The 17,151-nt window shown below is 32.8% G+C and overlaps 1 protein-coding gene across 1 annotated transcript in view; it reads right to left on the bottom strand.

Annotated features, from left to right (window-relative positions):
• Positions 1-408: 408 nt before the first annotated feature.
• Positions 409-17,151, bottom strand: part of LOC128867063 (uncharacterized) — a 46,858-nt gene continuing 30,115 nt past the window's right edge. Inside the window, exons 6-9 of the mRNA XM_054108158.1 lie at positions 11,297-11,492; positions 10,997-11,209; positions 4,462-4,692; positions 409-2,324 (exon numbers count right to left, since the gene is read on the bottom strand). Of these exons, the coding sequence (XP_053964133.1) occupies positions 2,176-2,324; positions 4,462-4,692; positions 10,997-11,209; positions 11,297-11,492 (789 nt within the window). The 3' untranslated portion in view covers positions 409-2,175. The remainder of the gene's footprint in view (positions 2,325-4,461; positions 4,693-10,996; positions 11,210-11,296; positions 11,493-17,151) is intronic.

Raw genomic sequence — 17,151 nt, forward strand, 5'->3', positions numbered from 1 at the left:
TTTGTTCATCAAATATATAAGCAAAAGTTAAGTTTTTGATTTTTTTTTAATTCCATACAAAATTTTAACTTTAAGTTATGTAGTTTTTAATGTAGTATGAGTTATATTTCAATAAAAAAAAATAGAAAAGAAGTAAATACATAAATAGTCAAAACATTACAATTTGTCGCGCTGTTATTATTGTGAACACAGGTGCATTGGTCGTATGGGGGCAGTCAACCTATTAATGTGAGCTGCTTGGGAAGTAGGTACATACTTACCTGTGCTAGAGTTTGAACTATTTTTTTCCACCTACAATTTGAAGTTCAAATTTACATAGTATTTACAACGTAAGTATTTACATATAAATATCTTTTTTAAAACTATTTGGTATTTTATTTAATTTTGTTACTGTTAAATAATCAAAAAAGTGCATAGATAAGCTGTGCATAACCAAGACGTTAACATTTTAACTAAAAAAATTATATTTATTTATTAATTTAATTATTTTACAAATATATTTTTATTACAATTTGATCCGTTTATACAAAGATTTTGTTGAATTCTTTTAAATTTATAATATTAAGCAAATATTTATGTAAGAATAACTTGGTGCTTTGCTGTTGTGTCATTGCTATTTTTTTTGGCGATGGTACCGGATTTAGCGATACTCCCATCTAAGCATCTCTCCAGGTACATACAGTCGGTGTAAATATTTTACAAACACGTCTATAATTATTTGGTTATATTGTATATGTGAGTATGCATGTATGTATGCCTGTTAACCTGAGTATGCGCATACTTATTTCTATAAGTATTTGCATACGCCCATAGGTTTAGGTGCATACTTTTAATACTATTTCCATATGTGTGCATGTTATTATTGCATATTTATTGGGGCCGTAGCAATGCTACGGGCGTAACTTAGATATTTACTATAGAAGTCTAGTGCGAAACTGAAATTCAAAGAAAGCACATTGTGAAAGTTTTCTGAACAATTTCGGCTCTAGTATCGCTATCAGTTTCAATGGTAGCTTTCGGTGTTCTACATACACATGAACAAACAAAATTGTAGACTTAGTTATATATAAAAAAACAAAATTTTTACATCCATATTGAATTATTTTTTCTTTTTTACATTTAAGCACTACGTTTATTAAAACAAAAGGAAACATTAAATAATTGACAACAAATCAAAGGCAAGAGAGCAGGTAAAGGATATGGAAAGAATTTGTTTAGAGAAGAAGGTACTAGAAAATACAAATAAAAAATGAAGCAACTTAATTATTTTACAGTCATCTTTAAGCTTAAAAACATATGTAAAAACTAAATAAAAACGGAAGTGGAAATAATTACAAAAAGGAGCAGCATAAGCTGGTTGTAGGATTGGTGTATAGGTATAGGAAGAAAAACAAAAACAAAAACAAAAACAAAATAATAATATTTATCATACAGTTTGTAATTATGACTGCTGCGCACAAATCATCGTCGCGCTCGCTCAAATCGCTCTCTTATCCCGCTTTCACATCCCTTCTCCGTTTTAATGCAAGGGGCCTCGTTCGTATCACTTCTCCCACTCGCGATCGCTTTTCCCCCTGGGTATGTGTGTGTGTGTGTACGTATGCCTGTCATTCAGCTCTAAAGTGTATTTGTGTGCGTGTTACGCAAGTCTTATGTTGGGAATTCTTGTGCATTAGTAAAGCTCATAAAAGCACAATATGGTTACTTTTGTTGTTGTTGCTCGTAAATGGTTGTTTGTGGATTAGAAATTTGTTGCTCGCTCAAGTACATACATAGGTACGAGGCAATTAAATTGTGCTTTTAATTTTATTCGCTTCAATTATTTGTTGATTTTTTGAGCTTTCAGAAGCTTTCTCATTGAAGTCTGTCTTTCGGTTATTACGAATTATTTTTTACCAATCTGTTCTATTTAGCTATTTTCTTCTAAAGCTTCTGTTTTTAATTATTATTATTCTTTTTCTTTTGCTGTGTTTGCTTTACATTTTTTAACGAAAACTGTGCCTTTTTCCGCTTTACTTTTCGAGGTTCTTATGCTTTGTACAAAGTACATTATTTATCATCTCTTTTGTGGCTTGTTTATACATATTAATATTTTTACTATATTTTCCTTTCATTTTCTATACGCTAGAAGAAGTCTAGAAAGAATTTGGCACCTTTTTAGGTTAGTTTATGTTGTTAGTTAATCGGTATGGGCGCCTTGTGATCGCCACACGTTGGAAAACCTGGTGGCACTGGTGGCAAATCGGCATTTGTACCAACTTGCAATATGAGATTCATGCCGATCGTTATGTGGAAGAGGAAGTGACAGTGGAAGAACCAGAAACCTGTTGGAAAGAAAGAAGATGAATTAAAAATACAAACAATTTGATGGGGAAAATCTTTCAAATATGCACAAAAGCGAGGTGAATTCGTGCACGATGCGAGCAGTAGTGTAAAAAAGTTACATTCGTAATTAAAATTTTAAAATCCGCTGACTACTTTGTACGATTCCACGAATTTCAATCAGTATGTAAACCAAATAGTTTACTTTAACATTTAAACCGAAGGGCGAAAAACAAATCAGCTGTTCTAGTAATACAAAGCTGTATGAATTCGCCGTGCTAGTTCGAAATTTTAAATAATACTTTCAAATTGTTAATTAATATCGAGAAATGTGGTTCGTCCATTCTCAGCACATCTGATCCAAAAATGTACTATCTAAGTTAAAGTGGAGCATCAGCAGAAAAAAAAATAATCTGTAGTATCTTCACACTCTAAATATGATGTACACAGTGGATAAGTATCGTACATTTTCGGGAGGTCGCTCAACTTCTTCTTTGCGACCCAATTTCCCAAATTTCTTTGCAAAAAATCCTTTTAAAGGTCCAAGTGATACACGATGTTTATGACAGAAACTGTCACAGTGTAGGCTCATAAAGTAAGGAGTTTTGTAGAGGGAAGCAGGAAGAAAGCTTATCAGCTTACTACACTAGTAAGAAAGCCTGTCGAAGTAACTGGACACTGTTATAAATATGGCACCTACAGTCATAACCGATTTCGGATAAATAAAGGTAGGCAGCATAAGGAAATGGAAGTTGATTTTGATGCTAGTTCGGATTGCATTATTAGCTGGGTACATTGCACTAAGATTTATACAAATAAATCGACTTTGAATGAGAGAATCTTGTGGATAAAATAAGCTGGAGACCTATAGATTATGTAGTCAAACCCGCTGAGAGCGATCCCAGCTGTGTTAAAAGCAATAGGATTCCAAATAGTGAAGTCCGGAATATTGTGAGTTACTGATGTAATTAGAGCACCCTAAAATCTTTGCCTGCTGTATTGTCCAAATTGGCAACATTGATAAGATGCTCAAGCAGGGCTCAAAAAGAGTTTCAGCAGACATATCACATATCACATATTCCTTCAACCCTCTTCTCCCAAAGAGCGATTTCCAATTAAGTGATCTAAGTGGTTTGGAAATGATCATAATTTTTTCAGAAAAGTGGATCATTTGTAAGCTTGAATATATTAGGAAGTAAGCGGGAGTTTCTGAGTTTTATTCAGTGTTGAAAGTTTTGGTATAGGGGCTTCTTAAGTGAAATATTTTCGGTTCTTTTTTATTATTTAAAAAAAGATTTTGGCTTGACTTTTAAGGAAAAAGTATACCTTTTTTACTAATTTTTTTATTAAAATTTTTTGGGAAAAATAATTTTGTTGGCCATTTTTAAAAGACCACCCACCTCAGAATTTTTTCTTACTTTTTTATTATTCGCTAAGATTATACTTTTTTTGGGGTGCTTTTTTTTAATTACAAACAAAATTCTTCTTCTTTCTATATGTAAAATATATAGCAAATAAGGATATTTTATTTAAAAAATTAAAAATCCAAATTAATGAAAATGTTAGAAAAAACCGAAGGTGTTTGACTTCACAAAACTGTACCATAAATTTCAACATCAAATAAATCTGAAAATTGTTTCCAGTTCATTTCTTATAATACTCAAATACACAAATAGACGAATTCTCGGAAAAATGTTGACCAAAATTCTGGGAACACTTTGGCATAGAATCGCTCAAAACCCTTTTTTGTTCTACCTCCTTTTTACGTTTAATTAAAACAGCCTTTTTTATAATTATTTTTATTTGAGGTCTGCTTGTATAGTGCACAGTTTTTCTCAACTGAATTATATCGAACGTTTGAACCTTTGCGAGAATAACAACTGGTACAGTGGTAATCAAAATTTCAATTGGGCTCTTAGTTCCTGCTTCATATCTACTGTTATAACAGAAAGCCTAGTTAAAATTATGGTTTCATTACTCTCTTCAAGTTCGATTATTTACATGAACCCCTATCAAATATTATCTCAGAGCAAGGGTTGAATGATTTTTAACGCGCTTAAATTTATGAAAGAAGAAAATCTAAAGGTCTTACTTGCCAACTGCCAAATGATCTCTTGAAAAGCTTTTTATGCAACTTACCGGGATTGTCCGCTCTGAAACGTAAAACAACATAACCATTATTTGGCACTGGTATCGTATCCTTTTGTGGAGGCAAATTATATTGACGGTGCAGCAGACCGCGTCGATCCAAGTCCAAAGCGTGTTTTAAGTTAATCTTCTTCACACTGGTGTCGGGCGAGCGACCAATACCGATGACGCTGTAACTGTAGCCGTGCAAATGGAATGGATGCGACAAGTTGGGTTGTTGAACTGTATAAATGTTTGTGGGTGTGAGTGGAAGAGAAGATTGGGAAAATGTAGTTAAGAGAAATTAATATAAATAAATTTAATATAGGTATGTATTGATATTTTTTTTCACTCTTCGTTAGGGCGAATATAGATTCTCGATGCATTGCGTATAGTTTATTTCATAGGAAGAAAGTTTTATTATTTTCTTAAGTTTTTATAGGAAGAAGAGCAAAGTAGGAGAGTAAACACAATTGTTTAATAGCTGAATATATCCTATTAGGTTTGATATCCAATATTAATATCATCGACTGACCGTAAATATTTAAAACAATTTATTAAAACTTTATTTGAAACTTAAAAGTTCGTAAAAAATAAAATCTATGGTTCCACATGCGGTCAATTACAGTTAAATTTTGGACTAAAAATATATTTTTTTTTTGGCATTTAGATCACATAGCTTTTGGTGTATTATTATTTGAGTGTGTAATTGATAAGTCGTGGAAAAAGTGAAAAAAATGCCGAACCATAAAAAATAGGCGCATATCATAAAACTAAAATTTTTATTCTATGTCACAAAAACAGCAACCTTTGCGAAATTAGTGCCAAAGTTAGATTAAATAATGTTATAATTTCTCTTGAAATTAATTTCAACTGTCAGGCATCAAAAATATTACTTTAAAAATATTCTACAATAATTAAAGGCTATTGGAAACTTTGGAAACTCATTTAAAAAATAAATTACTGTCTCTACCATACGCTTTATATTGTTTTTGGAATTTTATATTAAAATATGCTTAAAAATATTTTCGACATAGATTTAAGATGTGCAAAAATAAAATGAAAATTGTGTGGATTTTTGAGTGTCCAGATTTCAGTGTCCGCTAATGTATGTACGGTGCACAGTGTGCATCTGATTAGTAACCCGTTATTTGAACCAGTTTTTCCTACTTTTCTGTTTTGTTTTTTAATTTACATTAATTTTTTATAATATTTTAGTTCATTCTACAGCAAATATCATATAAACCAAAGTTTCAAACTTTGTGGGATTTATAAAAATTCTAACAATTTTTATCAGAATGCTAAAAAAAATTGGATACACACTTTTATAGTTCATTAAATTTTAGTGAAGAAAGTGCAAGTTTAAAGACGCTCAAATTTCCTTTTGATTTTTGCATAATTTTTTCCCCTAACAGTTTTGCGCATTTACTCCATATAAGAAATTCGCGTGCACTGGGACTATTTTATTTATGAAATAGAAAGACTCTTACTTCTCTCTTTGGGGTTATTTAAAAGAAAAGGTGTACGTAGATAAGCCAGCAATAATTCAAGAGCTAAAGAATGAGATAATTCGGCACATTAACGGCATAGACCCTCATTTATGCCTCAGCATCCTCGAAAATTTGGACCATCGGATGGAGGTGTGCCGCCGTAGCCGTGGGGGCGATTTGGCCAATATTTTTTTTTCTATACGTAATTGAGCTATACTCATATTATCGTAATAAAGAGAAATGATAATAATTTCCTAAAAAAATTGTACTTTATTCAAAATCAACACCGGCCCTTGAAACTTAATCACCCTTTATATGGAAAAGGTGAAAAACATGAGCTTAGTAGCCAATTCGGTTAAACGGAATATTCAGCTGAGCCCCGCAAGTGGATTTAACTGCATTAATCTAACTACTTTCTCGTATAATATTACATACTCATACAAGGTGAAGTAACGACACATTTCAATCGAAATTTGCGGTTATTCTGCTACAAAGTATCATAAAAACGGCGATTAGTTATTTGAATACGAATTGTTATTACCTCATATTTTTCTGCAAAAACACGGGCTAGGTTTAGTGCAGCACTGATCTAGTTTCAAGTTTTTCGCCGTTGCTTTTGTAATTAAAAACAAAAAAAACAAAACCAAACAAAACAGTTTTCTCTGCTACAAAAATAAAATTAGTGAGAGCGCTGTGCGCAGCAGTGCTTTAGTATCGGAAATGCCCGAAGGCGTTGGAGTTTACGAACGCGCGCATTAATGTTATTTTGCTTTTTTTATGTGCCGCAAGCTTTACTCACTTTTACAATTTTTTCAAGTTTTTGTTTATAAAATCATTTATTTGAAAATTTTCTCACAATTTACAATTTGATTTGCTGATATTATAATTTTACCATAAACGTTAATTTACGCTGAATATAAAATGTTGGCTCGTGGGTGCCGTTGCTGCTGAATTACAAATTATATGTACATATGTATATACATACATACATACATACATAAAGAGATACAATACTCATATACGTATATATGTATATTTTATAATATTTCCACAAACTATGCGGCACCGCAGCCTTACGATTGTTTGCATCCGGTTGGGAGGCACCTGGCATGGCTGCAAGGCACTTGGTTTTTGCTTATCATTACGATCGATTTTTAGCATTAAATTTGTAGCTACACGTATTTTAATCGTAATAATGTAAGATTTTGAAAAATATCAAGCGATCAAGGAGAGATAGAGAATAGGTGCAACAATTGGCTGGTTATTTGGCGGATGGATAATTTGAATTCGATTACTTGCACAGACTCGCGCTAAGTTTGACGTGAATATACAACTGTGCGCGAAATTATGGGTGAGACTTTGATGAAAGAAAACAAATTAGCAAAATAAATGTATACACACAATATTTTAATTCTTGTTTTGTATTTCACACTTTTTTTTATCTATTTATCTATGGTTAAATTTTTGAGCCAAATTTTCATCACTTAAGTAACTTAATTTTTCAGTAAATAAAAGTGTTTTCAATAAGTTCATAATATAACTTTTGTAGAGCTGAATTGAAAAAGTTTCGAATTTTAAAAATATCAAAATCATCTATTTATTGCGCAAAGATTCTTCCTGCTTGAGTTAATTTATTTCTAATCTATGGGCATATTCAGCGTGCATTGTTATGAGAAGCTTACAATTGCTTTGCAGATAAACTTTTTTTTGTGAAGAAATTAATTAAAGCTGCGAAATTATCAAACTTTCATAATAATTGGCACGGCGGCTGCCGTTGCCGAATGGGTTGGTGCGTGACTACCATTCGAAATGCAGAGAGAGAACGTCGGTTCGAATCTCGATGTAAGATCAAAAATTAAGAAAAAGTTTTTTCTAATAGCGGTCGCACCTCGGCAGGTACTGGCAAACCTTCGAGTGTATTTCGGCTTGAAACTGTAGGTCCCTCCGTTTGTGAAACAACGTCAACCCAAACATGGTGTACGCGCCAATTATATATATACAGTAGGTTCTGTTTTTATGCGGTAGATACGTTCCGCAAGAAACAGCATAAAAAAAAAACAGCATAAAAAAAGCTACTAGTTCTATAGCAAAACTATGGATACGTTTCAAAAGTGCTAAAACCGAATAAATCTGAAATAATGTAATTAAATCGCATAAAAAAGGGCACTAGTCCCATATTATAACTATAGATACGTTCCATAGACCGCATGAATCTGAAATAATTAAATAAAATCGCATAAACAAAATATTGTATTTTTGAAAATTATATCTTTATTTAAGAAACGTCAGAATCGAAAAATAAATTTAAGTCAGAAATAGAATCAGACAATACCCACATGTTGCGCGTTCGGTTAGGATTTGGCGTAAAATCACTTTCGTCACTTGAGGAAATGTACACGTCTGATCTAGATAGTAATGCAGGCGATTCCATACTTGTAGGGTTAGCATTTCTGATGTAATCTGTGATGAGTTTTTGCTTAGCTGGTTTAGAATCTTGTTTATATGTACAATTCCCGATAGGTCGACATGCATTTTGTAATTTAAAAAAAAAACCGCACTATTTCAAAACCGCATAAAAAAAAGCCGCATAAAAACAGAACCTACTGTATATATTCTTTATAAACTCCCATAGCTCATACAGTAATATTATTGAGACCGATTCAGTGGTAGAGCAAGGCGAATTGAGTATTTAATGTGACGCCATTAAAAAATCGTTACTTTATTTTTTGCGATTTTGACAAGTCGTCAGCTCCCTTCGCAATACAAAACAAACAAACAAAAGTAGGTGAAATTACATGTTTGTGAAAATTCAGTGAATGACTTGGTAATATTGTGATTTGTGGGATTTGAACTAATCAAACTAATGAAAACGAAGTGCCGTGTGTTAAATTGTGAATGTACAAATAAATATAAAGCCTTCAAATGCAGTTTGTTTGCATTTTTATGCGGAAGACGCCGTGGCTAGAAAGTATATGTGTGTGCGTATAGTTGCTTGTGTTTGATTGTTTCCATTGCCTTCGTCTACTCTTCTTTTTCACAAACAAGTAATTACTCTTCCTTTTGCTTCTTTATTCATGTTCACGGCGAACTCAGAAGGCGAAATCTTCTTCTCTATCATTCTAGGTGGTAGAGAACAGAAGTTAGAAGTCACAGCCAAAGTATATTAAACAAGGTATTTTATTTTCGCTTTTGGTCCCTATAATCAAAAAATCGATGAACAAAGACTGCCACCCTACTGCTGCTAACTGTTTAATGTGCCTTGACACTGGCGCATAATTCAACTAGGGATGTCTCTAAAAACCATTATTTTTCAATCTTTTTGAAGTGAAACTTCGTAGACGTCGATGGACGAGCGAGAATGAAGAGTAAAATTTCAAGGGCATGCAACGTTTTGGGCATTTTCGTTCCGCGAGAGGGGAAAAAGATGTAACGTAGAAGAAAAGGAGAGAGGGAGCTATACCTTATATATATCTTAGATACACTTTAGGCTATTTTTCCTGAGTTTTTCCTTGTGGTTGCTAATTTCTAGTGAGAAATAAAACTGCATACATCTTGGCGCTTGTTTGTTGGTGCAAACTTGTAGGAAATATATTTTTGGTGCCTACTTTTGGCGTTATATTTCCATGGTGCCTACTTTTTGGAGCTTTTTTTGGTCCCAATTTTTTTGGCCTTTTTTTTTTTGGAGCCTACTTTTTGGCGCTTATTTCCGTTTCCTGGCTAGTGCTTGTGCATATCATAAAGTGCTATCCATTCCGGCGGATTTATTGGTATTGCCTTGCGGTAATTTGCGCCGTTGCTGCGGTCCTAGAACCGCTGCGTTTGTGCGGGTGATAAACGCTCAGATTAGTGCGCGTTGTTGCCACGGTTTGTGTCCGGCGTGTACTTCCACCGGTAGACCCTTCTCCGTGTTTTGTAAATTTTGTCTATTTGTATTCTCTGCAAATGTTGTGAATTTATTTAGATATGTCTGCTTAGAAAGTTTCACTTCTGTTATATCTACTACGCTACACACACTTTTTATTTTTTTATTTTTAATTTTATGGCTTATCAAATACTACAAAATGACTACTGATGCATCTCCACATGTAATCAGTTTGTGCAGATCAGCTGTCATTTAGACTGACATATATGAAACATATCAAAGCAAATTTTAATTTAGTGTGGGAATCCGGCATAATATGTATATCAAATGATTATATGTGGGATGCCGTTGCATTGAAGAGCTAAAATAAAAAATTGTTTTTAAAAAGATGCCGAAAGAAAGTAAACAAGTAAAAAATACAACATTTTGGATTACACCGATTCTAGTACAAAAAAGGTTTCCATGATTGGAAGCAAATAAAACTCACACAAATAAAATCCGGAAAAAAACAGTTGCAAACAAACCACAATTCTGCGCCTTAAATTGTGGTGCCGCGAATAATATCAAAATTAGCTGTCAAACCATTCAACTGGCAGTTCATGCCAGACAATATTTATCAAGATATTTATTACACTTAATGTGGAATACACAGACTCCATTGACAATATATTTTCTGTTATAAGTATCAAGACATAAACCTTTGCCTGTTATGATTTGGGGTAAGTGTCGCTCGATAGCACAAATTTTGAATTCGAATTTTTTTTCTGACCAGAAGCACAATTTTTCGAAAAACTTTACCTAAAAACAATGTAGAGACCTACAGTTTTATGACGACTCCGAACGGCAAATGGTTTTTTATGAGGAGCTTTTTCATGGAGGAAATGCTCTCGGAGCCTTGTCATTGCTTGTCGAGGGGCGACCGCTATAAGAGCGCTACCAAACGGATAAATTTCTCGAAAAAAAAGTTTGTAAACGGCTTGAAACTTTGAGTTATATGGTTTTTGCTGTATTTTGAACTATAATTTTTATTGTATAAAAAAGTAAAAAAAGCTAAATAAAAAACAAATAAATAGTCAAAACCTTGCATTATGTCGCGCTGCTATTACTGTGAACACAGGAACAGAGATTTTTTACCCCCTCCTTTTCTTAACTTAATATCATATAAATTTTGAAAGAAGTTCACAATATTACTCACCTTCATCAACCAGCACAATTTCCACAATCGCATTCAATGGTATATCGATTTTATGGGTACACATACAATTTGGTCCACAATTCGCGGGACGATTATCGCCGTTACAGAATTGTTCCGGATTGATTTCATGGAATTGTGAGGTGAGTGGCGCTGGTGGCGACAAATACGAAATCTCATCGATCAGCGAGATGACATGATCACCAGTTGGAGCAACTGCATTGGTAAAATAAAAGCGGTATTTATTTTTCTGTTCTTGCAAGCAAATGTGCCAAAATACGTGTGAGAATCTTTGAAACATACCCAAATAACGATTGTAGGTGTTTGGCTGGAACAACTCTTCGGGACGGTAAACGTAGAAACGGAATGGCAAGAAGATCTTGACGTCGGGCTTCTCTGCCAAAATGCCACGATCGATTTCCACAGCGCTTTTCAGTTGACTAACACAAACAGCATCGTTTCTTGGCGCATTGCATTGGGCGTCCAATGGGTTCATGACCTTTGGTTTCGTTGCATATGTGTGTGTTGTATCCAATTTGCACGCGTTTAATTTGTTTTTGTTTTTATTTCACGCATTGTTTTTTTTGCATAATTCCATTTAGGGTAAGCATTGAGGGGTGCATTTATTTACATTTGTGCCATTTTTGTAATTCAATTTTTTGGGGGTTTTTTTGCCGGGAGGTTGGTTTTTATATATGTATATACAAAATTTCACATCAAATCGAGTATGGTTTTACAAAAATTTTTAAAGTTGGTTCCAAACGTTTTGTTTATATTGTTTTAAATTTTGGTTGACGATTTAAGATGTGAAGTCATATTGGAGTTTATGCATTTTTGTTTGGGATGGTTGATTGGTTGGTTGAATGGTTCATTGTAAAGAAAAATATTGGTAAGAAAAATTTATTAGCAAATTCACTATACAGCTTAAGCAAGAAAAATCAGTAAATTTTAATTATATACAATATAAAAATAGAAAAAAAATAATAATAATATAAATTTTGCAGCATTACAAGAACTCAAAATTGTGCGCTTTAGGTTAGGCTTCAAATCAGAGATGGTAAAAATATAAGGTAAAAAAACAAGTCTAAAATCAATAATTCTTTTCTGACATTTATTTTTGCTAATGATTTTGACATTCTTTCATTATTTTGCTGGAACAAGGTAGAATAGCTGATTGATTTTTTTTCAAATTGCATCAAAATTATCAAATTTTGTTTATTCATTTTGACATTTTAATGACCCAAATGACAAAAAATATGCAATTTTTTTTTTGTTTTAGCACTAGTGCCTGCTAAAAAGTAAGTATTTTTAGAAGAAATAAAATTATATTATACTTGGCAACTAAATTAAAAAAAAATCGCGCGCAGCTACTATTTTGTTTTTAACCACGAAAGAAAAAATATTTTTTTTGCGGTAAAATTTTTTGCCTAGATTTTTTTTGTAGTTTCTTCAATTTTCTATAAATGTAATAAACAGCGCATTTACTAACTATAGTGCAGAGAGTTATTAAAAAGTCGTGCCGAACTCTTAATTTTTGTATTACAAATATACTTCAATCCACTTTAAAAATCATCTTGTATAAATTTAAGTTTTAGGCTTTATGGGAATAAAAAAATGAAATAAAAAAATTTTCCTTAAAATTTTGAACTTTTTAATCAGAAGCTTTAGAAAAATTTGCAAGCATGCTGATTTATATTGAATTGAGTTTTGGCGCAACTTCCAGGTGCAATAAAGAGCAAATTCCAGTTGGCTCAAAAGAGACCTTGCTTTTTGACAATTTTCTTTGTTGCCTGTCTTGTGCATCTTCTCCATATAACGAATGCTCGACATTTTGTTTTACATGGAAGAGGACGTCCAACATCGTCAGCAAAAAAAATTGCTCAAAAATTAAATTAATTTTTTAGCTCCTCTTACTTGCACTTTATTCAATTAAAATTCAATGGGATATAAAACTGCATGCTACAAATGTTTCTAAAAATTCTGATTTGAAAGTGTGAAACTTAAATGCAAATTTGTTGAATTCTTTTTTTGATTTTTATAAATTTTGAAAATTGGTTGTGCGTGGGATTTGTAGTAGAATGAAATGTATTTTCCTAAAAAAACCTATTAAAATTAAACAAGAAACGAATTAATTGTCAAAACTTGTCAATCAATTTTTTTTATCAACAAATTTGCTAATAAATGCATCCAAACAACTACATACAGACATTACCACTCGTCCGGCCTTCTAAGAATCCCTTGTCAAATAGCAGTACTTTGCAAACAGCAGTACTACTCAAAAAATATAATAAATAACCTCCAACTTGCAAACCTATATAAAATCATGATCTTCAAGTATTTGATGCAGCGCTGCAAATCATATATTAATACTATTTTTCATACACATACATATATACAATACAATATTTACAAATAAACGTACAAAACACACCTGCGCTTAGCCATAAACCAAAATTATAAATTGATTATAAATTTGTTTATATATAAAGTGCTACATATATGCGACCAGCTACGTACTATTTATATGCATTTGGCATTTGTCTTTATACCAAGCCGTTGCAAATGCCACAATTTTCACAATTGCAAATGCTGTACACATATTTTTTTGTTGCAATTTTTCCATCTATCTTTTTACAATATTTGTTTAAATAAATGTTATTGAATTTATTTTTTGCAACTCACGTTTTTTGTGTGTGATTGCAGGCACAAATTGGTGCGTGATCTTATGCATTTCGAGTAAGCCAATGTGGCTGACTGGTTGGCAGGAAGGGGCAGTGAAGGGCGGGTGGTTGTGAAACACAGTCACACAGGCACCAAGCGTTGGTGGTGGTGGTGGTGGTGGTGGGGAATTGCAATGTCTTCGACTTACCAGGCAAACAGGCGAATAGACGATAGGCGTATAAACAATAGCAGGCGCATTTTCTTGGCTTTAGAGTATTTTCAAATATTTTCGGTTTTTTTCTTTACATTTTTACGCTTTTGTATTAAGGCACTTTTTTTATTTTTTTTATTTTTTGTTTTATTAATTTTTTTTTATTCTAGCACTTGCTTTTATGCGCTTACCAATTTTGGTCCATTATGTGTATATTTACCATACGAATACAAAACAGTGGCAGCAATTGTTCTTGAGAACTATTTACTAATACCTTTGCATTATTTTATGTATCGTATTTACAAATTGATTGGCATAAATCAATTATATGCACGTTTACAGATATATGGACATACTGGAGTTGTACTATACATATTTTGCGTTTTTTCATGTATATTTTCAAGTAATCATAGAATTCCATTTTGCTGAATGTCGTTTGTACTTTGAGGGCCACAGTTCGTATTTTGGTTCTTTGGTGATTTATGGTTTTACCTTTACCATTGAACTAATTTAACTTAATTGCTTAAGCAAAGATATTTGCTAGGTAATTTTCTCTTCATGTAAAATTAGTTGGTGGGAGTAACATGTGCTGATTTATGGGCTATTTCGTCAAACACATTTTATAGTTATATATTTTCTAATACGTGGACTGGCAGTTGAGTTCCGGGTACTGTCAACACTATGTCACTCAAAAGCATATGTCTGGAATGGCATTGCCTTGCTTGAGTTTCAATCGAATTTTGATGTATAGGGTGGCCTATCTAGCGTTTGGAATTTGAATTACTGATCTATTTTTTACTTTTACAGCCAATTAAAATTCGTGATGTTTCACAAACCTAGTTTATGCCTAGATTATTACATAATACGCCGCTTCTAGCCTGAACAAAAAGCACGCTCAATGAACTGGTTGAAGATAAGTATTTTTATCGAAAACTATGTTTTTAGCAGAAGTTTGTTTTCCTCTCGGAGGCTATGTTAATAAACAGAATTGTCATATTTCAGTGCCGGAAAGTCCACATCTTATCATAAATAAGCTGATTCATCCACTAAGCACTAAGAGTTACTTTTTGGTGCAGATTTTGGGTGGGCGTCATTTTTGGAGCATTTTTTTTAGGAATTGAGCAAAAAACCGTCGTTACAGTCATTATCGAGCATTACTGCGTTATCGTAACCAATTTTTTATCTCTTCAAATTGAAGGGAATGGTACGTAGATGGTATTTGCCTGCAACAAAAAGACGCTAAGTGCTCTACAGTTAACCTTAAATCGGATTATTTGCGCACTGCCTTCGAAGTCGAAGTCAATTGGTCGACTAGAGGGCTGCAATTTCACTCCATTGGATTATGTCTTGTGTATGACCATTAAGAATAAATATTATGCCAATAATCCATACACGATTCAAGTGTTGAAATATGAAATCAAAAGAGCCGTCGTTGGGATAAGTGCAGAAATGAGAATCTACTGAAAAATTAGGTTGATCGAATGTGTTACTGTAAGGTCGTCCGTTGGAGATATTTGAATGAAAGTGTGTTCCTTGTTTTATAATAAGGCCTTTTCTCTCTATTAAACAAAATATTGAAAAATATTCATTAGCCTTTTTTTCATTTATAGCTGAATTAAATTACATTGCACTCTCTCTTAAGAGGACACCTAAGGGACCGAAAAATGTGTCCACTTATAGGAGGTGTACGCTTATGAGAAAATTGTAAAAAAAGTTAATGAAATGTTATGGGAGGGTTAAAATGTTTTGGGGGAGTTGTCCGCAAAAGATTAACAATTTTAAACATTTCATAAGGATTTGTGGTATGTACTGAAAAAAAATGTTCATTTGTGGAAGGTGTCCGCTTAAGAGTGGTGTCCGTTAGGAGAGAGTAGACTGTATAATTTAAACGCTAGATATACCCTGTGCAAAGTGGGAAGGTCAGTGATATTAAAAATTCTATCATACAAAATTCACTTTTGCTTAAGTCTAGCGAAAAATAAGCCATGAATGTCAGTTTTGAGTACAAAATGTTTCTACTAGCCCTAACCTCTACTGATTTGTACTCCCGCTATTCCTTCTCATACATGTACACCCTGTTGCAAAATTATAAACATACCACTACTTTATTACAAAAAATATAGTTCATACTACAACAAAAAAAATGTAATGCAAAGTTTGTAAAAATATTAAATTTTTTTTCAAAATTCCATCAACTCTTTAACTAGAATTTTCAGATTTTTTTTTGGTATGTAGTTTATAGTCTATTAAATTTTAGTACCATAAAGTATAATTTCTCAAGTGATTACAGAATAGCGTTGATTTTTGACAATTTTTTTTCGCTAATGTGCCACGAATTTTCTTTTATACAAAGTAAATGCTCGAGTTTTTTTTATATGAAAGAAAAGACTTAGCACCATCGAAAATAAATTGCCAAAACCCACCGCTATTTAGTAGTCATTTGAAACTAACTGTAAAATTCAATCAACTATAAAATTGCATACCTTGATAGTTTTTAAAAATTCTGGTTAAAAAGTAGAAAGCTTTGATGAAAATTTAAAAAATTTTGAAAAATATTTTACAGAATTTGAAACTTTGCGTTATATGGTTTTGATTGTAGTATAAATTATATTTTTATACACAAAACAAAAAAAAAAATAGAGGTGTATTTATAATTTTGAAACGGGGTGTATATGAGAAGAATTTGAAGGGTATGAATTAATAGTGATAAGCAAAAGTTTATTAAGAAAACCCCCCACATAACAGTTGTCAATGTGTGTTCACACCTTTCTGGTTTTGTCCGAGATGGTGAATTGTTAGAAATAGCTTTGACTCAAAACTGTCAACGAAAAGGAATTTGAATACAAGCACAAAACAATTACAGAATTCTTTCTATATCTCTAAAAAATAAAGGGAGCAGCAGCACAACTTTTTGAATATCACTTAAGTATCATAGGAATGACACAAAAAAGACTAACATTTACCCAGCCTTGAAGACGCCAAATTTCTGCATGATTATCCGTTCGGAAACTCAAGCGAACTGCCACATATCTCTTAACTCGATGACAGAGTTATTCGCTTTTTATGTGATTTTAAAGTACCTAAGATTGTAAAATACCAGATAGCGAAAAGACAACTGCGCTTGTAAGAACGGGCTGGCTTTCAGTGACTGGCAAGGAAGGAGGTAAAACATGCCGGGTGCCTACCGCAAGCTGAGGGCAACACAGTTTTCGAATGTTCTGCGGACTTATTTATATCATCTTTTGGGGCTGGTATGAACCGCAACTCGGATTTTAGTAACAAATTC

The sequence above is a fragment of the Anastrepha ludens genome, chromosome 6, assembly GCF_028408465.1.
Source record: "Anastrepha ludens isolate Willacy chromosome 6, idAnaLude1.1, whole genome shotgun sequence".
NCBI classification, from domain to species: domain Eukaryota; kingdom Metazoa; phylum Arthropoda; class Insecta; order Diptera; family Tephritidae; genus Anastrepha; species Anastrepha ludens.